Below are 23,110 nucleotides of genomic sequence, written 5' to 3' on the forward strand. Positions count from 1 at the left end.
TTTAAAGTCATTAAAAGTTTTATGTTATTCAAGTAAAACAAAAGAATCTTGGATTGTTAATGAATTCAAATTTTATGTTATTGGTTTAGGATTTTATATCATTTCCTTCATAACAAAAGTCATGAAAACTCTTTCATCAAATAGAAAGATTTTACAAGATTAGAAAAAACAAATCAGCAAGATTTTAAAAAATTTCCTAAACAATCTCTTAGAATCCTTCATTTTTAACTTTTAATTTTCTATGATTCTAAAAATCAGCAAGAACATAAAGTCATTAAAATTCTTTCTAAATCCTAAACCAATACCTCCCCCTAAGAGAATGAAAACGATTTAGTTAAAACTCCCTTTAACCCAACTCTCTCTTTGAGAATTAGGTTAATTGTTGGAGGTTATTCTTCTCATTAGCATAAGAAGTCCTTTTATAGATCCTAGTACAACCGACCTAATCATAAAGCAAAGCATAAAACTCCAAACCCTAATCCTAATGTTTAAGGAAATATTTGAAGCAACTATAATTAAACCAATAAACCAAAGACACCTAAACCAGAGCATGTATCATTACCCTCTCCTAAAAAGTAGAGTTTTAATCAGTGGAAACAACTTTAGTTATCAGACCTCATAGCTTCCCCACTTCCTCTTCTTCACAGTCCAATTTAATGGCCACTACCGCAAATGTCATTAACAGTTTCAGAAATCAAATCTATAAAACCAGCTACCCTCGCCGACCATACATACATCCCAACAAATACACAAAACCACCAAAGTCTGAAGATGTCAAAATCACAACTACAACCCTCTACCCATCCATTCACCTTTCAGATTTTTGATACCATTGATGGAGATTTTTGCAAGGAAGACGTTTTTGTCCGCCTCATCCATTTTTGGGAAGCCCGAAACTTCAAGAAAGGAAACATGTTTATGGGCGTAGAACTGCTTCTCATGGACTCTACGGTATGTCTATCCAATAAACACTCATCAAAAAAAACCAAACCTAACTCTAAAACCTACAGGCTAATGGAGTCCAAGGCTACATTCCAGCAAACCGCCTATTCCGCTACGAAGATCGTCTCAACTCCAACTCTGTTTACAGGCTATCAAATCCCACAATACCACAATCTCTTGGGGGGTGTATTCAAACCATGATTTTGGAGAATTTGATGGGATTTAGGAAATTTAGAATTTTGATAGATTTTAGGGAAGTTGATATGATTTTCTGTAAAATTCTTTCAAATCTCACCTAAAACCATGAGATTTGGATTTCTGTATTTTTAACTAAACAAATCCTCTCAAATCTTCCAGAATCCTAAAAATCATTAAAATCCAAATCCACAAAATTGTTTTGAATATCAGTGGATTTTAAAGTAGATTTTTAAATCATCAGTTCAATAATAGTGGATTTTAAAGTAGATTTTTAAATCATCAGTTCAATAACAGTGAATTTTAATATACTTTTTAAAATCCATAATTGAATAATATAAGATTTGTAAATTTCATACCAATCACTTGAAATGTCAAGTTGAATACATCCCCTTGGATTCACCAAATAAATTTCGGAAGCAAACTCTCCAGATAAAATTGCGTACATGTCGTCGTCTTTTGGTACTCTTGAGTAATTTGATGTTGCAGGCAATAATACATTGTGAAGCAAGATTTTTGGAACAGAAGTGTTCTTAACGGTTCGGCTTCTGTGAAACGTTGCGGATTATTATGAACTCAACGTGGACAAAAAACTAGATCAAAAGAAGCATCTTCTCTGTTCTTCTGCAGATAGATGGTAACAATGTCACTTTTCAAAATAATGTGTTTGTTGGTTTTGTAACTGTGTGGGATTTGATAGCTTAATGTTGCTTTTGTTTTTTTAATTAGAATACAGTTGCACTAGCTTCTGATTCTAACCCAAATATTACTCAATTTTATTGTAAGGCAAGGATATAATAAGATTGTCTCACTATGTTTGTTTTCGAATTCTGGTTTACAAAACTTTCTACGTAAAGAGCGAGAGCAGGGGGGATGACTCCAAACAAAGTCAGAGAAAGTACAGTAAAAAACCTTGATGTTTTACGATTGATCTACATTGACAGAGTTTAAAGAACTTTGGAGTTTGTATCCTAAGAAAATCATATGTTTGAAGTAACTTCTCTACAAATCTCAAATTTCAGATCTTGAGTAGTGATGATGGAAAGACATATATTTACAGATGGTTGGATTCAAGAACACGTTCATACGATTTTTTTTTTTCAAGTATGAAACTATGTTCCACTTCAAAGTTAAAATGGTCCGACTTATATCTAGGACATGGTTCAATAAGCCCTTGACACCTCAAAGAAGCTCCAGGTGTGATGACGGTAAGGACTCAAAAATATAAAGGAAAGGTGATGAGAACTATATTTTGAGATTATGCTTTCTCATGGACTCATTTGGCTACTATTTCTATGCTTCTGAATTTGATCACACGTTACTATTCAGGGTTTGTATAGGATGTTGCAAGAGAATTTTCTAGACAAAAAAAAATTGGAGTTAAGGAAAATATCCCTCTATCTAACCTATTTTTAAGTTCTTTGGATTACATTTTTGTTTGTTGTGGCTGAATATCATCATGTCGCCATAAGCTAGATAGAGGGACTTCCGTTCCTGTGTTTAAGTTGCACCAGCTTTATAGTGTGAAGCTCTAGATGTATATTATTTGAAAACCATAAACAATAACAAGTTTTGCAACGCTTAAACTTAGCTCTTATTTGACAAGCTACATGTAGGACCAATATGTACCCGTTGATTAAACTGTTTTTTAGGCAAAAAGATCTCTAATTACTGTTGTTTTAAAATGATATTTGATAAACTCTCTAATACGTTCATTTCTCTAAAACTCCTTTCCACAAAGTCTTTTTTTATTATATGTATAAATCTCTAATTTGAATATGTATTGACCGTTGCTTAACTGAACGTGGAAAGGACTATGAGGATGTTAATATGCAGCAAATTAAGCTCTAATTAGAATATATATGTTATATGTTTCCACTGTCTTCATTGTATGTTTAAATCTCAAACGTCCTCTAACTTCAATTGATGTACATGCAGCAAATGGCAGTGGGCAGTGGCAAGAGTAGTTCGAATCATAACCAGTAACCAGCTCATACAATACAACTTAAGTGGTCTCTGCATACGAAATATCTACACAAGTTGATCATGAGATGTAAGTGGCCCTTTACTCAGTTTTTAATAAATCTTTTATGTTCTTCTTCAAGTACAGTTTTAAAGAGTATAATAGAATCTACTCCAATTCTTGAATCAAAGTTCATTTTAACGACTTGGTTTAAGTATAATGGTCATTAGTCTAAGGTATATCTTTACCAATACTTTATAATTTTTTATCTTGGAAACAACTTAAAAAGGTAGCAAACCCTAAATTGAAAACATTGAACTGATTTTGGAACGTAGGAAAGAAAAATATTTACTACTTTAAAAAGATAACTATGCATGTTTTCCTCAAATTTTTTTTAAGCTTAGAGTTTGGTTCAGTTACATCTAATAATTGATATGAACTCCTTATGTTCCATAGATTGTTGGAAACATAGATATGATACCAGTACCACTTAACTGAAGAAATGTGTTAAGAGATTTTGAAAATGCTTAAGATTCAATGACAATTAATTGCTCATCATCAAACTGCACAGTTAGCGGAGACGATATGTGAAAGAGGCTGAGAGCCAAAGTATATGGACCACAAAGCCATGGGAATATGCGATAGTTTAAGTTCATTATTTCCAACTAAAATTTTTGTTTAGTAAGGTAACTAATGCATTCCAAAATCAATTTGTAAAACTTATCAAAATATTGCTATATCATAAAAGACTAATAAAATATAAACCGCACGTAGCGCGGTACTGAAATCCCCTAGTAAAAATAAAAATCAATAAAATTAAGAGACAAAGCTAAAATCATTTTTTCTTCTTCATAATTGCATAATTAAAATGAATTCGAATTCACGGTCACAAAAATTGAATAGACTTATACCATGATAAACTGCTGAAAGAATAATAAAAAAAATGTTACCAAATATTGAACTAGACTTAAAAAAGTGATTGTCATGTTATGAAATTTTGAACTACACTTATAAAAATTATTGAACAAGTTATTTATCTCTAGTAGCTTCTAAGATAAACTCAAATGTAAACAATATTTAGTGATAAATGTAAATTTTCTTAATTAAGATATTGACATTATCAATAATCAGACAAATATTATTCTTCTATCATCATACCTTCATGAATTTCAAACTTTTATAATCATTTTGACATTTCAGTCTCATCTATCTCAAAATAGATATAGCGGACCATATCTTTATGAGTAGTGCTCGCTCAATCCGTGCACACATTTAGTTCGCTAGTACTCAAGTATGAATTGATATATTCTTCGTGATAGTTGTTTATTTCTTTTTTCTAATTGGTTATGAATTCATCTCTTCTTTCTGACAATCATTTCTTTTCTTCTACACCAATGGTCTCACAACCATTACAATGGTCTAAAGTCCGAGCTCGCTAGTACTCAAGTATGAATTAATATCTTCTTCGTGACAGTCGTTTATTTCCTTTATCTACTCGGTAAGTTGTGACCTCAATGTCTCAGGCTTTAAATGCTAAATTAGCAAGTAGTCAACAGAACCGCTCGACTGATGGAGAGACATCTAGTGGGTCAGTTCGCGTCAACAAGGATTCGGCGCTTTGGATTCTTCACCAGCTTGCCACAGAAAACCACAACGATCCACGCGGGACCCTAGCTTTTATCGCTGATTTGACAGCAAAGTTTCACAGATCCAACTAACTCTTCTTGGTCCGTGCTACCCCAGATTTAAGGCTTGTGGATTAAATGCTTATCGGGCTGCTTTATACACCAGACAAACCAACGAGTATGATCCACTCTCTCTGTCAGACTATCCATATGCTGCTTGATCAGTAGCATGTCTAAGAATAATAAAACAAATGTTACGAAATTTTGATCTAGACTTATAAAAATGATTGTAATGTTACGAAATTTTGAACTAGACTTATAAAATTGATTGTACAAGTTATTTATCTCAAGTAGTTTTTAAGATGAACTCAAACGTAAACAATATATTTAGTGATAAAATGTAGATTTTCTTTGTTAAGATATTGACATTATCAATAATCATACGAATACTATTCTTCTATCATCATATCTTCATGAATTTCAGATTTTTATAATTATTGACCGTTCAACCTCATCGATCTCAATAGATATAGCAGACCATATCTTTATGATTAGTGCTCGCTCAGTCCGTGCACACATTAATCAGATTTTTAGTAAGCTATTTTACGAACCATGAAATCCAATTGATGACATTCTCTATGTCACCCTCTTCGCGTTGCATACTCGTGGATACGAAAGTAAGCGTTAATATCTATCTTCTATAAAATCTAAAAATAGTTAAATATTCTTAGGATATTTGTTTTATCACAAAAATATTAACCACTCATATAAGAAAACATGCGTTTGGATATCTCAGGTTGATGAGAAAGATTTTCATAATTTTTGAATTATTTTTATTTTCATAATTTTTGAAGAGTGTGTACAAACGGGATCACCAACCAATTGGAATGTATTTATTTAACCTGAAATAGAATGTATTTAAGGTTTGTGGATCAAATGCTTATCGGGCTGTTTCATACACCAGACACACCAAAAAGTATGATCCACTCTCTCTCACACTATCCATATGCTGCTTGATCAGTAGCACATCCAAGTTTGATCGGCAAGCATGTGACGAGCTCAGTCTTACTCTACCTACTTGATAACCTAAATACTCTTCTGATCAGCAAACATTGCAACTATTTTTTTTATCATACCTAAAGATGTACCCTTGAATGGATGTGGGTTTTCAAATATTTTTTTGGTTTTAGATTTTTCAAAAATCCAATTTTTAACCATTCAAGATTTTATGAAAAATAGTTTTTCTAAAAAATAGGAAATCTAGATTCTTTAAGATTTTACTAATTTCTTAACAAAATCCAAAATCCCACCTCAATGAGTTTTTGAGATTTCCTTTACAAAACATTTGTTTTTTTAATTTTTTTATTTATTTTGCAAAATCTAGAAACCAAAATCAACCAAATATTGCAACATTTTTTTTTATCATAGGCAAGTTATAGTTCCTGTCATCTTTCAAGAACCTCTATATCCATCTGACTAGTCAGATGATCTGAGTGTAGTCAAGAGACAACAACCATTTCCATATAAGAATTAAACTATCCTTTGGTATTATATCTTCGACTATTTCCTTCATGCTAGTTTTAGTCAGTCAAATCTAAACGCTAAGAGCATTTCCCTTCATTTAAGCAAGGAGAACCATACAACAGATATATGTAACCATAAATAAATATAGAAAATCAGACTATATTCTCACTTTCTTCTTCATGTAGGAGAGAGTTGAAAGGAACTAGAATTTTTGACCAAGCATAGAGGTAAAGGAGCATGAATTCAGTGAAAACCATATCCTAGAAACTTAACCTGGAGAACTAAACAACACATCTTTAAGTAGTAGAACCAATATGGCACGCATGTCATTCTCACATTTGGAGATGCTTCTAATTTCGTTTCACTGATACACCGCCAAAAAACTAATATGGGAACAGGTGTCTGATTTATTGAATAAAAAGACTAAACATCCTACTAGAAAGCAATGCAACAGAACATTGCTAATTAAGAAATCCTTATAGTGTTGTGCTATATATGTCCTCTAATACATTGATCATGGTCAAAAAATTTCTACACTTGTGAAGGTTACTCAGTATTCTTTAGCTAGCAGCTTGAGAGGTCATTGTAAGTTGTAAGAGTTCTTTTTTTATTTTTGAATGAAACCTTCGTAACGGTTTTGCTGCTAAAATAAGTGACATCATCTCAAAAATCATTAATAATGGCCTTTCTTGGGTAATACTCCATAATCTAATCTAATATATGACTCTCTCTACTAGGCCCAAATAGTATAATAATACTATTCTCTTTCGAAGAAAAGACCTAACTAAAAATAATGGCGCCGAAAAAAATAAGAATGGCGCTGGCAGAGAAATTACCATCGTACCTGGTCGAAGAGATACTTTGTCGATTGCCAACGAAATCTCTTGCTCGATTCAGAGCCGTAAGCAAGACATGGAACGCGTTTTGGGGAGACAAGAGTTTCTTGGAAAAGTACTTGGCTCGTACGCTACCTCAATTCATCGTATGGACCAATTCCCAGATTTGTTCAGTAGGCATCGACGACGACGACGACGATGATGACCCGAGACTTGAGGTGCGTGATATAACTTTAGACATTTCATCAATACAAGCCAGCTTAGTTCATTGTGATGGGTTTCTGTTATCTAGTATTTGGAAGAAAGGTTTTGAGGTTTGGAACCCTTGCTTAAGAAGACGAAAGAGATTTGTAGAGAATCACGAGTTCAGGTTTTGTGGCCTAGGGTACGATAATAGTAGACCCGAAACAACAGGTTACAAGATTTTTGGGTATGATTTTTGTTTCGATACTAGTGGCCAACTCTACCAAAACGTTGCCATCTACGATTGCAAGTCTGATGCGTTCAAGATTATTAGTAATGCCCCTTGCGAACAAGATTTGGGTGTGCCACACTTAGATACTATCGTGTCTCTCAATGGTAATTTATACTGGATTGCTTATCATTCAGTGGCTCGTCAGTATTTCATCCGAAGTTTTGATTTTTCCAAGGAGATGTTCAAGACCTTTTGTCTTCTACCTCATAGCCAACAACAACAACAAGACTACTTTGGCTATACTCATTCCTTGCTTTTTTCAAGGGAGATCGGTTTTCAGTGTTAAGGCAGTCCTACATGACCAGCAAGATTGTCATTTTTGTTACAAAGCACAAGATTGACGGTAATGGAGAGGCTGTGGAGTGGATGCGTTTCATGACTGTGTCGATACCAGACTTCCCCAGGTTACAACACAAGTGTCTCGACGCTCAGCCAAGTTACTTCGTCGATAATGAAAAGAGGATATTTGTGTGTACTTGTGATGAAACTGGGCATGCCTGTATCTACATTGTGAAGGGAGATGTGTTCAGGAAGATTCCAGTAGGTTCCATGGTTGGTCATCGGCCTTCTCACCTCGTTTATATCCCCACTTTTACCCCCATTCCTTTCACTCAAATATCAGAGAAGTAACCATCTGAGTTGGTCGGAGAGATACTTTGTCGACTGCCAAGGAAAGCACTTGCTCAATCCAGAGCGGTATGTAAGCCTTGGAACGCTCTTTGGGAGGACAAGAGTTTCTTGAAGAACTACTTGGCTTGCGCACGCCCTCAATTCATATTAAGGACCAATTCCAAGATTTTTTCGGTGGACATCATCAATCTCGACAACAACAACAACAACAACAACAACCCGATTCTTGAGATGCATGATATAACTTCAGACATGCCATGTACCAACTTAGTTCATTGCGATGGGTTTTTTCTATCTAGCATTTGGAAGAAAGGTTTCGTGGTTTGGAACCCTTGGTTAAGACAGAAGAGATTGATAGAGAATCAAGAATTCAGGTTTTGTGGCCTAGGGTACGATAACAGTAGACCCAAAACAACAGGTTACAAGGTTTTTGGGGTTGACTTTTGTTTCGATGGTAGCGGTAAACTCTACCCAAAAGTTGCCATCTACGAGTGCAATTCTGATGCGTGGAAGTTTATTGTTAATGCCCCTTCTGAACATGATTGGGGCATGCCGCAGTTAGATACTATTATTTCCTTGGCTGGGAATTTATATTGGATTGCTTATCATTCACCTACCCGTGAGTATGTCATCCGAAGCTTTGATTTTTCCAAGGAGATGTTCAAGACCTTTTGTCGTCTACCTCCTAACGAGCAAGACTTTGGCTATAGTCAAGTCCTTGCTGTATTCAGGGGAGATCGGTTTTCAGTGTTAAGGCAGTCCTACATGATCAGCAAGATTGTCATTTTTGTGACAAAGCACAAGATTGACGGTAATGGAGAGGCTGTGGCGTGGATGCCTCTCATGACTGTGTCAATGCCAGACTTCCCCAGGTTACAACACAAATGTCTTGACTCTCAGCCAAGTTACTTTGTTGATAATGAAAAGAGGCTGTTTGTGTGTACTTGTGATGAAACTGGGCATGCTTGCATCTACATTGTAAAGGGAGATGTGTTCAGGAAGATTCCAGTAGATTCTATGGTTGATCTTTGGCCTTCTCACCTCACCTATATCCCTAGTTTCATCCCCATTCCTTTCGAACTACCAGTATCGCATGTTTAATTATATTTATTATGTTTTTTTTTTCTAGCTCTTGTTTGTGTATTTTCTACTTAATCAAAAACCACACGAAATAAAAAATAAATTTTTAGATTTAAGTCGTTCAACTCCTATGTATCTCTTTTTTTTTAATTCATCTCTCCTACAAATAATATGGACCAATAGATGTCCACGAGAACCAAAAATTCAATTTGCTCTTGGTGTGCCTGCTATGGCGGCAACATTTTGCTACAAGGCGTTTGTTATATCCAAGCCAAGCTTTTTGATCTTATTTAATTGTTCAAGATGTAGAATACTCGTGATGGTAAGGTTCTTTGTGAACTATGCGTTAGTTTCTTTTTAATACATGTAGAGAAAATTCTCATTCTGCTGTTCCATTTTTTTTTTTTTTTTTTTTGCGGTGATAAAAGATGGATTTTTGCTCCTTGAGATCAATAGAATGCTGCGCGCTGGAGGATATTTTCCTTGGGCTGCACAGCCTGTTTATAAGCATGAACTCCCTCTGGAAGAACAATGGACAGGTAACATCCTTTTAAACTGCTTTGAGTAGGCCTATCCAGGCGTGAATAAGATTCTTTGTTGTTTGGAGTTAGTGATCACGGTGAACAGAGACAGAGGAAGAAGATGATCGAAGTATTTTCTCTCTTATTCCAATATGGAGTACATGATTATATACGAAACAAAGGCGTGGACAGGAAGCCTAATTAGCAAGATTATGGAAACTAGATTATATAATTACATAAGTTACGGGATATGATAAATGATATCGAATAATATCCCAATACACGGTACATAGCTTTGTTATGGAAAGTTGGAAGTCTCTGTCGGTATAGCTAGCTAGGGAAAGTTTTTTTGTTTTCATTTGCTACTTTGATTTTAATCTCACGTTTTATTTTCCAGAGATGTTGAATCTTACTACTAGCCTTTGCAGGAAACTGGTAAACAAGGAAGGATACGTTGCAAATGTGTGAGCCATTTGATCCATACCCTATAATCGAACTTAACCATTAATTTGTCTTTGTGTCAATAATGCATGGTTAACAATGCAATCAGATGTGATATGTCAACCATATTGCTAGAGATGGACCGGATATTAAGACCGGGTGGAAGAGCATACATTAGGGGATTCAGTTTATGTTATGGGTTGGCATGCTTCTCTATTTGTGACACATCTGAGGGAGGGTCCTCACGCAAGTTACAGGATTCTAACGTGCGACAAGTCTCCTATGAGAGACTGATTAATTACCAGACAAGTTACTGCGCACTTAAAAGTCTTTTTAGAATCATCTCTCCGTCCCACAAATATTATATTGGATTGTCTTCTTTTTGTACGGGAAAGCATTATTTATTAATCAGAGCCTCTAGGGGGCACAAACAAGATCACGCATTATTTTTTAAATTATAGAAGACGGATTATACGAATTTGGAACGAAGTTGGTCAGCAAGGCGGCGATGCTCCACTGGAATTTTACATAATAAATGTTCTTCCAATACGTCTACGTGGTCCTGGAGATGTTCTTCATGAAAAGCTTCCAGTTGTGGAATATTAGCATCATTATCTGAAAGAAAAAAGAAACTGATACGTTTGTGACAAGTAACAACAACAAAAACAAAAAAAAACAAGTGCGTTTTTAGTGTTGTTTCTTACAAGGTAGATCTTCTATCCCTCTGTTTTGCATATGTAAATATACTGCAACAAAACCTGCATATATTTTCAGAGTATGAATATTTTTCACCGAAAATATCAAACAAAACTAGTCAATATAGTCTTTATATTATATACATATATATAGGATTACTTACGGTCTGGAATTTTCATTCTGCGAAACTTTTCAGAACCCTTGTGGATGATTAAGCAAGTGTAGTCATCTATATCCACTTCCCATATGTCCTTCCAATGGTCAAGCCAAGTGTCGATGTCAGAAGCATATGATGTGGTGATACAAGGAGGGTCAACCCCGCAAGACTGTTTCAGTTGGATCTCTATCTCCTTCATCTCCCTGAGATTATTAAGACAATCATCGATTTTGTCCTTAACCTACGATATTCAGATACAAAAAAAAAAAAAAAAAACAGTCAACATCGTCTGAAACTGAATAAAGTATGGATCAAACACTCTACTTAGAGACAGAGAGATCATAGATGGACTCTTCTTACATATTTGTCTAGAACTTTTATACGCTCCCTCATTCTCTTGAGGAAAACACACGAAAGAATATAGGGTTTGTCAGCGGCTGCTTGCAACTAAATTAAACCTCCTTTTCTAATTGTCTCCCGCTTTCTTTTTATATACGTCATACACGATGATGACCTAGTGTCTTTCTTTGGGCCAGAAATAATAAAAGCCCATTCTTATTTAGATGATTTGGAGTTATGATAAGATTCTTCTGTCTTGTTGGAATCTCTCATCTTTGATTAATCCCTGCACAAGAGAATCAAATTTGAGAAACAGGAGTTAGAAGAAGATGTTGAAGGAAGAGTATATGAAGAAGAATCGTAACTCGTAAGCAGAAGAAGAAGATGATGAGAAGTGTTTTGTCGTACAAGAATGAAAAAGAAGAAATAAAAAAAAAGGGCAAGTGGACGATGTTGTCTTACTAATACAGAGATAAATTACTAAGCTATTGAATATTTTCTAAAGACGGGGCCGGAAGCGAAGGGCTTCATAAATTGTTTTTTTCTTAGACATTAATATAAAATCTTTCTATAGTATTTTGCTTTCCTATGTCTAGGTTGAATAATATTTTAATTTATGGATATTAATTATTATTAATAAATTTTTGTAAGTTAAATTTATATCTATAAGTTTCAAACCATTAATTATTCAGAATACCTATATATTAATTTTGATAAGTAAGGTGGAAAATCACATTGTTCATGTATATGATTCGTAGCCGGTTAAAGCGAGATGATTATTTATTATAGGTCATGTTCCTTTGGTGAACTAGACATAATATCTGGATACAGTATCAAGACGCAGTATCTCGATGCAATATCTAGATGACGTTCGTTTGTGTTATTGGTTGATGTGTTCATAAATTGTTAGATACAATTTATGTAAAAGACCAAAATATCATTTATTTTATGTTGAATATGTTTTAGTGGTTTTAATTTATTCATGTTTTAGTTTATTTTCATATTAAATTTCAATAAACATTTAAAAATGATATTTTGCGTTTTTGGTAGAAAAACGAGATTTTGGGGTTTTAACCGAAAAACATAATTTTGCATTTTTAGCGGAAAAAATGATTTTGCGGTTTTGACGGGAAAACATAATTTTGCGAGTTTGGTTGAAAACAAGATTTTGCGGTTTTGGCGGAAAAAACAAAATTTTACGGTTTTGGTGGGAAAACGTAATTTTGTGATTTTGGCATAAAAACGTAATTTTGTATTTTTATGTTTTGGCGAGAAAAAGTAATTTTGCGGTTTTGGCAGGAAAACGTAAGTTTGCGGTTTTAACGGGAGAACGTAAGTCTCAAATGTCATATTCATAAATGCAAGTTTATAAAAATTTAAGATATAATTGCACTTACATAACTAAATATAAGCAAACGTTATTTTAATGACAATCATTTACCCTCTCAACATATAATTCACTCTTTTTGTTTGTTTTAGTTGCATACTATCTTATTTATTTAACAACATTCTCACTATTATTATCTTTTTTTTTTGTTCAAAACTCACTATTATTATCAAGTATTAATTTATATAAACTTAATACACATATCAATTATTAGTTCAAAAACCCCGAGAATATTCGCGCTGTAGCGCTGTCCGATTCTAGTTTTTAATGTAATTTATAAGAGAAAATTTTACTATTCAAACGTAAAAGAGAATTTTCAAACGTGATGTTTTTAAGAAGTAGAATAAATGCTTTCACTTTTTTTTCGCCTCAACTTTTTAATCGTGATTTTTTAATAAAGGATTTTGGCCAATAATACCATTTTTCCTTAAAAACTTGTCAAAAATGCCAGTTTCGGTTGAGTTCGTGAGAAATGCCATTTTTTTGGTTTTGAAAAAGTGATTATTGGCCAAAATTTTACTTTTATCCTATATATTTTTTTTTAATTGTAGTCAGTAGTTATTATTTAGATATAACTCTAGCAGAGTCCTAGCATTCTTTGCAATCAAAGCCATGTCTAAATAATAACTACTGACTATAATTAACAAAAATATAGGATAAAAGTAAAATTTTATTTTGTGATATGTTTGTTTAATTTTGTCCACTAGAATTTGTTTCATTTTTCTTTAGTACTGTATTTGATGAGTGTTATTATGTGTTATTGTTGTTGTTGCCCCCTACAGCTTTAAGCATATTTTAAAGTAGAGTGTATAGATTTGATTGCAAAGGCTCATCAATATAGTATATGTTTTGGGGGTTCAAGAAGAAGAGGAAACGTGGAAATGAAAGATCCATGATATAAAGAACCCAAAAACCATACAAGCTAACACTAAATTCACCACTCTCTGTGGCTGCCACCTATTCTCCACCGCCCCGGTGTCCTCGCTGTTTCGCAACTCTGTCTCTTCCATCGTTGTTGATCCAACCATTTCGTTCGCACCGGCCACGTTTCGGGCTACCGATTGGCAAATCTCGCATACTCTGTTTCAATAAACATATGTTGTATCTTGTATGTTAATTTTCTATAAAGTAAACAAAACTCTCTCTTGGGGTGCATAATTAGGAACTAACTCATAAAAACTTACGTGCTTAAAGAGAACAAATGAAGGTATTTTAACCGTGAATTTTGAGTGGTGTTTACGTACAACCTAACCAATTTAAAAATATATTGAAAAAAAAGAAGAAAACATTTTAAGTTAATACCTCTCTAGCTACGAACTTACGCTTCACATATTCCAAATTTTTGAAAATTTCCTTTAATCGAAAATTAATTATTAGAGAATAAGTCAATAAAATTATACACAAAAATAAGATAACGATCAATAAAACGTCCTAACATAAATGAAAAAACAAAAAACAAGAACTCCTAAAAATCCTAACAAGAATTATGATCAAAGTTAATCAAAAAAATAATTAAAAATAAAGTAGGTTTACTATAATTACTTGTCGCCTTTGATCTTGAACCAAGTCTCAGCGCATTGTCTATGAGCAACAGCCAAATCTTCTTTACACGAACACCCTAACTCAATCGCACCTCCACCGCTCGTTTCCACTCCCAAATGACATATACGACAGTCTTTCTCCGGCGGCGCCGTCGCATCATTATCATCACCATCGTCTATCTCCGAAGAAGAACTCATCACTGACGACACTTTCCTGGACTGATCTCCTTCGTATTCGTACGATCCTCCAGTCGTCGAATAGAAGTAAGAGTAGCATGACGTCACGTCTTCCCCGTCTGAATAATAAACGCTGGCGTCACTTCCGTCCAATGACCTCCGGTGGTGATATCCAAAAGCTCCTCCTTGTTCTAAATCTATGTCTGTCATTGTGAGTTTTTGTCTAATGCCACATATTCAATACAGAACTGAAGAAGGAATTTAAAGAAGTGGGGTTTTTGGTGGATTTGGTGATCTCTAACCAACAAAACAAGATTATATTATTTACTGAGAAGTAAGAGATTGTAGGAGGAGTGAGTAGTAGTGGTGGTGGAGCAGAGGAATTAATAATAAGCTAAAGAAACATAAGTAAATCAAGATCTTTAAATAGTTAAAAGCAAAGAGAAAAAGAAAAGAGAACCCCAACTGTTTATCTCTCATGAGCAGCTTGTACCAAATTTAAGGGATTTGTTTGTTACGAGTTAGAGATTCTTCTATACGTTCGATGGTATCACAACGTTTAAACGTCTCGGTTCATATTTCGTGATCGTCGTAATTTGTATAACGAGAAATTACATAAGTTTATGGAAAACCTGATTCGGTCCTTGAAAGAAGGATAAAAATAGAAATCGTATAGGGGTAGTTATGTCATTAGATGGTGAAATTTCTTGTTTTGGATACACTTTGACTCATTCCGGCCTCCGATCGATTTAATCACGGCCAAATTTTTTTTTTGTTTTGTTGTCTTTTGATTTTTCATTGATGGTACTATTGGGAAAATTTATGGTTTGAAAACGTTACGTACTCTCCGGTTTTGAGTCATCTTTTTGTAGGACTTTGTTGTCTTTATTTTCTTGGAGTAACACCATATATATAACTCTAGATTTTGAATTGAACAGTTTCACCTATCTTGATTTACCATAACTCTTAACCAAAGAAATGTTTGAAAATAATTACTCCGATGATGATCCTCCTATTCACGATAATTATTAACGTGTTTTCAAGAAAGAAAAAAAAAACAAATGATCGTAGTCATTACTATTTTGTTATTTTCCTCAACGCTCGTCGGCAACTTTAATGTCGATCTATTACGCCAAACACTTTCGAGAAACGAGATATGATGATGGCTTTTGCGTTTGTGTGTACACTATAAATATCATGTGCATATATTTCCAATTTCTTATTTCACTCTCAGTTTCTATTGATTTTGTTTTGGTCCTCATTCTCATCCTCAATAGACACTTCATCCACAAGTGGATTTGTCACAACATTATGAAGGCCATGCCACGAAGTTAAACGGTGGAGCTATGTTTTACCAATAAAAAAGAGCTGTGTAGTATTTGATTGATGTTACTACTAGCTTAGCTACCCAAGAAAACAGATACTATAAAACTTTTTTAGATTAAAATCTTATATTTTATGAGGAAAGATATTTCAAACAAGCAAGGAATAACTATTTATTCTTAAAGGCATACAAATTAAAACTAAAAAGAAATAGGAATCTCATTTTCCACGTCAAAATGTTGAACCACCAAAGGAATAAAAGAAACAAAGAAACAAAAAGGGTAAAACGAATTTTGATGGCAAAAATAAAATAAATTAAGAAAACAACAGTTTATCAAAATGGTGGGTCTAGTTCTAATGACAAGACATACCTATTCTTTGTTTCATTTGAATCTTTATATTTGGAGTTTTCTTCTATCAAAATGACAGATATTTTAAAATAAATAAGTTCGTTATCTTTTCAAGAGAGGAGATGAGATATGTACTAACTCCTCCAATTCATGAAACTAAGCATGTTGAATATATGGGAGCTAGTATAATTACAAAGCTCTAACGATTTGTTATTCATATTCATGTTCTAACAAACAACATCGAATATTTTCCTAGTAAATATGATTGAATACCTAAAAACATTCATTCAACACTTTATGAAATCTATAATTCTAAATGTGAAAAAAAAAACATCTTGTAACTAGGACTCATGAAGGTTATGGATCATCGTGCGAGTGTTACTCATATATTCTGCCGGATCTGCCCAATTCCTTTTCTCTTTTTTGCTTTGACTCTTTATGTTTTGTTTGTTAATAAACATCGAAAAGGACAACACAAGTAGTTGCTCTGTCTCAACAGTTTCATGTTCAAAACTGGAAAAGTTGTTAAAACAAGACCAGAAACTGGAAGTATTTGAATGATATGTATTGTTCAACAGAAACATTTGGCTGGTGGCCCAAATTAGGTGGACAGAATAACAAAGTGGAGAAGTACTCTTGGTTTGATTCAGATAGTTTTGGTGGTAAATCAAATAGAGACATGAATTGTAAAATAAGAACAAGTTACTTCTACTTTTATAGATAGTCGTCATGTAGAGTATTGAGCTACCAAAACTAATCTAACTTAGAGGAAATAAATTATAGTTTACATAACTTACATTTAGAACTACCTAGGAGCTAACCAAAGGGCTACTACATTCTCACAATACATCCGAAAAAGATCTAAGTTGGAGCTCTCAAGACATATATATAAGCGTGGTTAGGTGGACATGGACACTCGAATCAGTCAATCGTGACTCTCTGTCTGCAATTCTTGGCTGTATATAGAAGAAATTGTCATGTCAGGAAAAAAAAAGATACATGATTGAGATCTCTAGTATGGTTATATGATCACAGTGAGAATGGGCAATTACCAGGACTTAAGATTCGTAAGCATTTTGTTATGGACTTCACAGTAGTCATGGAGTCAGATCCTGCATATTGAAACAGTAAGAGTTTATCAGTGAGAACAGCTATAGCATTCTAATATATTAAGTGAAGACTGGAGTCTAAACTCACCTTGTGTGTTCATGTCTTTCCCTTGTGTCATTTCTGTTACTGTTGATGTATACTCTGATACAACCTGGTCAGGCTCTAAATTCGTATTTCTTGATTCAGGAGATGACCTGTGATTCAGAATTGGATCTAAGAAGTAAATGGCAGAGCAGATAGTTAAAATTTTAAGACGGTTTAGAAAGCCAAAGAGAAGAATATATACCCTGAAGCACTCTCTATGTGGAAATTAGATGGTTGTGGAAGGCAAGGGTCAGGCATTCCTTGACAACCAAGATCGAAATCAACTAGTAGCTCCGAAAATGAAAAGTCTTCACTCAGAAGATCTATATTGGAGAAATCTATGTCAAACAAATCAGCTTCTGCTTCAGAGCCAGATGAGGAAGTTGGAACCATATCAGCAGCGGCAGGTGCATCCAAGTGCATTGTGGCTTCAGTGTCATCGAAGTTGAGCCTTCCTTTCACATGATCTCTTTTACTCGACATTTTCAGATCAGACTTCACAGGCGAAAAAGAAGAAACCATATGGCTCCTTTCCACTGTATAAGAACCAATTTGTTTGAGAGGACTGACTGTGATTCTCTCCTTGGTAACAATTGTGCAGTTTGTAGGAGTAACTTCTTGCTGGGGACTGACAGACCTATCACTTTGATTAGATGCTTGCTTTGGCGGTGTCCTCGGACAAGCTGAACTGGTCGGAGGAGACAACATGTCTGATTTGTTAAACAAACACTTTGCTACACTTGGCATAAGATCAGACGACTTATTAGCTACACCGTTGTTCACAGGCATTTGTATTTCAGATGATGTTTGAAACGTCAAGTAATTAGCCACCACCTTATCAGCTTGTTGGAGCTTTTTCATCCCTGAATTAAGAAAAAGAATGACACAAAACAAGTTTAAGGATTATGAAGACTTAAAAGGTATCATCATAATCATCACATCAATGAAGTATATAAAAAGAATAAACAGCAGCAAAACTACCTTTCCTAGAAACAGAAGGAGCTCCAAGAGAAACCTCAGGACTCTTTCGCTTTTTGGTAGTAGACTGACTTAAACAAGGTGCAGTGAAACTCCCAACTCTTTTGTTTCCTGGTAATGATACTGGCATTATTACATTAGATGTGTTGTACACAGTGCATCCTGTAAAACAAGAACATGTCATTAGCTCCACAAAACAACATCCAGATTCCAGATACATCAACCAATATACAAAATCAACCCATTAGCAAATTTGGTTACCAAGTCTATATAATCTTTGTCATAACCAATGATATAACAATCAAGTTCAACACAAACCAAAGACAGTAATGATAATTCCAATTCAGCTCCAGAATTAAACCAAAAGCAGTAAGTAATCTTAAATTTACCTGAAGAAGAGACACCGAAGTTGTTGTTCTGTTTAGAAGTCGAAGCATCAACGACTTGGTTGTCAGTCGGAGCTGCCGCCGAAATCGCCGGAGGAGGAGGAGGAGGAGGAGGTGTAGCGACGGTGGAGTTATAAGCATTCATCACATCCTGCATCCCATTCAACAGATTCTGAACATGAGATTTCTCTTGATCCAGTTTCGATTTCTCCTGATCTATCATCATCTTCTCCTTCTTGAGAAGGATGTATTCGTTTAAAATCTCATTCAAAGGTAACAAACTGTTCGGAACCTAAACGAAATCGAACCAGGGAAAAAGAACTGTAAGAACAGATGAATCAAATTGAGAAAATGAAGACAAAATTAAAATTGATCGAGGTGCTTACTTCACGAACAGGAGAGTTAGAGATGAGAGAAGAAGCTTCAGATCTGAAAAGGGATCGGGTTTTTAAGAAGCGATTATCGCAAAGGTATCGATCGACGAGGAACGCGACTTGAATTGGAGTTACTTCACCGTTGCCTATAACACGCTCTGAAGCCTTGGATCTGTTTGATTTCGCCATTTCTCTCTAAAGATTGGAATGTGAATCGAGGGAGAGCGAGAGAGAAGAAGATGATTAGAAGAAGAAGACGAAGAAGGAGGTAAAAGGAGGAGGGAGCGGGAGATTTTGGAACGGTTTAATTCGATTTTGCCGGGAGATTTCTTGTGGCGGGTGAAGCTAAATTTTTCTGTAAGGGCCAAAATTGAAAAAAAAAAAAAAAAAAACCTTCACTGAACCGTTCGATTTTTAGTGTATTGGACCGTCCGGTTTGGGCTGGTTCGTTTGCATTTTCAATCGTTTGATTAAAAAACCTATAGGGGTGTATTTAACTTAAGATTTTAAATGATTTGTGTAAAAGTTACAAATCTTTATGTTATTCAATCATGGCACTGTTATTCAATTGATGATTTAAAAATTTACTTTGAAATCTATTGTTATTCAAAACAGTTTGTGGATTTGGATTTTAATAAGTTTTAGGGATTCTGGAATATTTTGGAGGATTTTGGAGGATTTGTTTACTTAAAAATACAGAAATACAAATTTTATGGTTTTAGGTAGGATTTGAAATTTTTTTACCGTAAATCATATCAATTCCCCTAAAATCTATTAAAATTCTAAATTTTCTAAATCTCATCAAATCCTCCAAAATCATTAAATTATACGGTCAATTAATGTCAAAATTCCGAGAATTAAGTACTGGTTGTGTGCTGAGAAGAAGAAAAAGAACATGTCATGGGTTCGAACCTACCTACCTACCTTGTGGGATTCATGGATTGTTTAAATTTAAGGTTTTCTTTTGTGTGTGTTTTTAGCCTGTAAGCTCTGCTGTGTGGCTATCAAATTATCACGGCGGGTTCTGCTGCTTACAAGCGTATCTAATGGCCTTAAATGAGTCAAAGTATGTATAGATTATATGCTTTGATGTTCCGAGTACGGTTACAACTCTTCTGTTAACAATTGCATCAACCGAGCTTTGTTCAGTTTTTTATCTTTCAAAAGTCGCTTAATCATATTATTAAGCCATTATTCTCATGAATGTTCAGTTTTTTTTTTTTTAATCTTTCAAAGTCGCTAATCATATTAACCCATTATTGTTATGAATGTGTTGCAATTTAAGTCTTACATTTAAGTCTTCAACTTATTTATAATTCAATCTTATGTCCAAAAATAATCATACAAGAACAAATCAAAACCCAAAAACCAAGATTAAGAACTAAAACAACGACATATCAACTGAATTAGGCTAAGACTAATAATCAGATCTCAGTATTTTCTGTTTAGTTGTCTGCAACTCCTATTTCGGAGATTTAAAGATAGATAACGCAGTATTTTCAATTGACATCATCGATCTGACTCTAACAATCCAACCAAAGGGATATAAAAACATTGGATCTCAGCTTTTTTATTGTTTTTCTTCAAAATCCTTAATAGGAGATTTGCAGAAAGATAACGCAGTATTTTAAACTAACAAATCATCGATCCAATCCTAACACAAATCAAACCAAAAACGAAAAACAATCCGAACATAATCATCATCGTCACAGAAGACACAAAACCAAAAAAAAAAAAAAAGAGCATCTCAGAAGTTGAAAACCCCATTTGTTTCTTCACTAGCAATCAAAGTGCAAGGATAACAATTTTTTCGTGGATTCATCACCGATGCTCACTCAACTAAAACAATCAAAAAACCCTAGAAATCCCAAAAGAAAAACTAAGATCGAACTAGAATTAATCTACCACAACTTGCTTAATCAGAAGACGAACGAAAGAATCGGTAAAATCGCCGTACGAATTTCTCAGATTCAACAAAATAGGTCGAGAACTATTTATATATAAGACGCCGAGAAAAAAGGGAAAACAAAAAATAAAACCCTACTCTTCTGTTTGGTAACACACATATAAATTATTAATCATTAAACATGGAAAGGATACACCATCTTTAAAATGCTAACTGCGTGCCGTTCTTAAAAACATACGTGCCGTTCTCTCTCAGACTGTTTGTCGCGGAACCAGAACCTCCACGTAACGAAATAATGCTATGAAGTCTGAACCACACAACACAGAAACGTGTCAAACTACTTCTGTAAAAATTTGTAGTCATAATAAAGCAAGTTCGTAAACCATCATGACGCGTCTCAGATTATTCAACCCAAATACAAAAATACGATTTGAGTTATATCAAAAAAAATTGTATCTTCTTCTATAAGTAAACTGAAATATTTATAATTTTAATATAATACGCAAACAAACCTTATCAGATAAATGCTAACCACACGTTTGCGTTTAGTAACCGAAAGAACAAAGCTGATAAATACTTCTCCTATGGGAATTGTTTTCGGTAAAACATACATAATGGGTATGGTTTTTGGTAAAATCGTTGTCGAGACTCCCAAATACACGGTGACTAAATCCGGCGACGGTTACGAGATCCGTGAATATCCACCGGCGGTTGCGGCGGAGGTTACGTACGATGCGTCGGAGTTTAAAGGTGATAAAGACGGAGGCTTTCAGGTTCTGGCTAAGTACATAGGTGTGTTTGGCAAACCGGAGAACGAGAAGCCGGAGACGATTGCTATGACTGCTCCGGTGATCACGAAAGAAGGTGAGAAGATTGCTATGACTGCTCCTGTGATCACCAAGGAGAGTGAGAAGATTGAGATGACTTCTCCGGTTGTGACTAAGGAGGAAGGTGGTGGAGGAGGAGGAGGGAAGAAGAAGATGGTGACGATGCAGTTTTTGTTGCCGTCTAAGTACACGAAGGCGGAGGAGGCGCCGCGTCCGACGGATGAGAGGGTTGTGATTAGGGAGGAAGGTGGGAGGAAGTACGGTGTGGTTAAGTTCAGTGGTACTACGTCGGAGAGTGTGGTGAGTGAGAAGGTGAAGAAGCTTACGAGTGATCTTGAGAAAGATGGGTTTAAGATCACCGGAGATTTCATTCTTGCTAGGTATAATCCTCCATGGACGTTACCACCGTTCAGGACCAATGAGGTCATGATTCCTGTTGTATGAAATGATCCAAAGTGATGAGCTTTTGGTCTCAAAGAAGTTGTTGTTTCACTTTGTGTGTTTTGTAGTTGAAAGAAGCATAACAATAATGTATACAATGTAACAGTTTGGTTTTAAATTTCCTTTAGAATGAGTGAAACAAACAAGAAACTGCTTAATCTTAGCAAAGGACAAGAACAAGAAGAACTTGCAGAAATGTTGTGGATTGAAAAATTTATTCAAAAAGGGGTTTTGATCATATTAACCGGAGAAAAGCTTAAAGACAATGACAATTAAGTTAAAGAGCATGAGTGGAAGCCTCATGTAATGGCAGGCGTGGATGAGACCGATGATTTGGCCTTTGAGAGAGTTTCTTTTGCCTGTTTGGTGGAGCTCTGCAAGTGTCCATCCTTTGGGAGCTAGAAAACGGTCTTCGTTGAGGATAGCCAGCGCGTTTGCAAATAGCAACAATCCTTCCATCAGCGTCCAGAAGCCCATGATTATTCTATGGAAAATGATTGAAAAAAATCAGAAACTATGCATACATGTGTGATACTATATATACAAGTAGTCAAGTATGATCAACTGCAGTGATTTTGAATATATGGTGTTCTGAAAGATACAGGGAACTCTTAAGAGCTTTGTACCTTTACCATTTTAGAAGAAAGCCACGAATGTAGCCGGCAAAAACTTGAATCTAACACATTAATAATGAACAAGAACCAATTGCAATACAACTACTACTATAAAGCTCAACAGTGATCTCGGCAGGTCCTAGCTTTCATTGTTTAGTGTCTTGAAATCTAAAACTATGTTTCTAGTA

General features: G+C 34.8%; 5 protein-coding genes, 3 non-coding genes and 2 pseudogenes across 8 annotated transcripts; 3 read left to right on the forward strand and 7 right to left on the reverse strand.

Moving 5' to 3' along the window:
* Positions 1-7,063: 7,063 nt before the first annotated feature.
* Positions 7,064-7,846, forward strand: LOC104699292 (putative F-box protein At3g44130 pseudogene; annotated as a pseudogene).
* An 11-nt stretch (positions 7,847-7,857) lies between these two features.
* Positions 7,858-9,291, forward strand: LOC104699293 (putative F-box protein At3g16590 pseudogene; annotated as a pseudogene).
* Positions 9,292-10,611: 1,320 nt separating this feature from the next.
* On the reverse strand, positions 10,612-11,873 carry LOC147942944 (uncharacterized). The gene is made up of 4 exons (XM_087454567.1): positions 11,446-11,873; positions 11,092-11,326; positions 10,937-10,990; positions 10,612-10,847 (listed from the first exon to the last, which is right to left on the reverse strand). The coding sequence occupies exons 1-4, from the start codon at positions 11,476-11,478 to the stop codon at positions 10,702-10,704; spliced, it is 468 nt and encodes a 155-aa protein (XP_087310693.1). The 5' UTR covers positions 11,479-11,873; the 3' UTR covers positions 10,612-10,701.
* A 1,731-nt stretch (positions 11,874-13,604) lies between these two features.
* LOC104792588 (uncharacterized) lies at positions 13,605-15,187 on the reverse strand. The gene is made up of 2 exons (XM_010518774.3): positions 14,354-15,187; positions 13,605-13,891 (listed from the first exon to the last, which is right to left on the reverse strand). Exons 1-2 carry the CDS (start codon positions 14,737-14,739, stop codon positions 13,669-13,671), a joined length of 609 nt encoding a protein of 202 aa, XP_010517076.1. The 5' UTR covers positions 14,740-15,187; the 3' UTR covers positions 13,605-13,668.
* A 1,699-nt stretch (positions 15,188-16,886) lies between these two features.
* Positions 16,887-19,454, reverse strand: LOC104792589 (uncharacterized). The gene is made up of 7 exons (XM_087454568.1): positions 19,147-19,454; positions 18,764-19,052; positions 18,378-18,536; positions 17,599-18,259; positions 17,400-17,506; positions 17,255-17,314; positions 16,887-17,158 (listed from the first exon to the last, which is right to left on the reverse strand). The coding sequence occupies exons 1-7, from the start codon at positions 19,321-19,323 to the stop codon at positions 17,124-17,126; spliced, it is 1,488 nt and encodes a 495-aa protein (XP_087310694.1). The 5' UTR covers positions 19,324-19,454; the 3' UTR covers positions 16,887-17,123.
* A 1,103-nt stretch (positions 19,455-20,557) lies between these two features.
* Positions 20,558-20,656, reverse strand: LOC147942945 (small nucleolar RNA snoR27). The gene has a single exon (XR_015560627.1). It is a non-coding gene; the product is annotated as a small nucleolar RNA snoR27 (small nucleolar RNA).
* A 31-nt stretch (positions 20,657-20,687) lies between these two features.
* LOC147942946 (small nucleolar RNA snoR27) lies at positions 20,688-20,787 on the reverse strand. The gene has a single exon (XR_015560626.1). It is a non-coding gene; the product is annotated as a small nucleolar RNA snoR27 (small nucleolar RNA).
* Positions 20,788-20,874: 87 nt separating this feature from the next.
* Positions 20,875-20,968, reverse strand: LOC147942947 (small nucleolar RNA snoR26). Its single transcript, XR_015560628.1, has one exon. It is a non-coding gene; the product is annotated as a small nucleolar RNA snoR26 (small nucleolar RNA).
* A 465-nt stretch (positions 20,969-21,433) lies between these two features.
* On the forward strand, positions 21,434-22,458 carry LOC104792591 (heme-binding-like protein At3g10130, chloroplastic). Its single transcript, XM_010518777.3, has one exon. The coding sequence runs from the start codon at positions 21,565-21,567 to the stop codon at positions 22,309-22,311; it is 747 nt and encodes a 248-aa protein (XP_010517079.1). The 5' UTR covers positions 21,434-21,564; the 3' UTR covers positions 22,312-22,458.
* On the reverse strand, positions 22,402-22,785 carry LOC109133511 (protein transport protein yos1). Its single transcript, XM_019246970.2, has one exon. It carries the CDS (start codon positions 22,783-22,785, stop codon positions 22,549-22,551), a length of 237 nt encoding a protein of 78 aa, XP_019102515.1. The 3' UTR covers positions 22,402-22,548.
* Between the last annotated feature and the right edge of the window lie 325 nt (positions 22,786-23,110).

This window comes from Camelina sativa, chromosome 6 (genome assembly GCF_030686135.1).
Source record: "Camelina sativa cultivar CO46 ecotype springtype chromosome 6, ASM3068613v1".
NCBI classification, from domain to species: Eukaryota; Viridiplantae; Streptophyta; class Magnoliopsida; order Brassicales; family Brassicaceae; genus Camelina; species Camelina sativa.

What these genes read in the sequence shown, in the direction of transcription:
- LOC147942944 (XM_087454567.1), bottom strand. Translation starts at nt 11,478, where the DNA reads ATGAGGGAGCGTATAAAAGTTCTAGACAAATAT. An exon ending in TAAAAGTTCTAGACAAATAT is followed by an intron (nt 11,327 to 11,445) that starts GTAAGAAGAGTC and finishes TGAATATCGTAG; the next exon opens with GTTAAGGACAAAATCGATGA. An exon ending in AGGGATAGAAGATCTACCTT is followed by an intron (nt 10,848 to 10,936) that starts GTAAGAAACAAC and finishes TTTTTCTTTCAG; the next exon opens with ATAATGATGCTAATATTCCA.
- LOC104792588 (XM_010518774.3), bottom strand. Translation starts at nt 14,739, where the DNA reads ATGACAGACATAGATTTAGAACAAGGAGGAGCTTTTGGATATCACCAC. An exon ending in TTCAAGATCAAAGGCGACAA is followed by an intron (nt 13,892 to 14,353) that starts GTAATTATAGTA and finishes TTATTGAAACAG; the next exon opens with AGTATGCGAGATTTGCCAAT.
- LOC104792589 (XM_087454568.1), bottom strand. Translation starts at nt 19,323, where the DNA reads ATGGCGAAATCAAACAGATCCAAGGCTTCAGAGCGTGTTATAGGCAAC. An exon ending in CTAACTCTCCTGTTCGTGAA is followed by an intron (nt 19,053 to 19,146) that starts GTAAGCACCTCG and finishes GATTTCGTTTAG; the next exon opens with GTTCCGAACAGTTTGTTACC. An exon ending in CTTACGAATCTTAAGTCCTG is followed by an intron (nt 17,159 to 17,254) that starts GTAATTGCCCAT and finishes TTCTATATACAG; the next exon opens with CCAAGAATTGCAGACAGAGA.
- LOC104792591 (XM_010518777.3), top strand. Translation starts at nt 21,565, where the DNA reads ATGCTAACCACACGTTTGCGTTTAGTAACCGAAAGAACAAAGCTGATA.
- LOC109133511 (XM_019246970.2), bottom strand. Translation starts at nt 22,785, where the DNA reads ATGGGCTTCTGGACGCTGATGGAAGGATTGTTGCTATTTGCAAACGCG.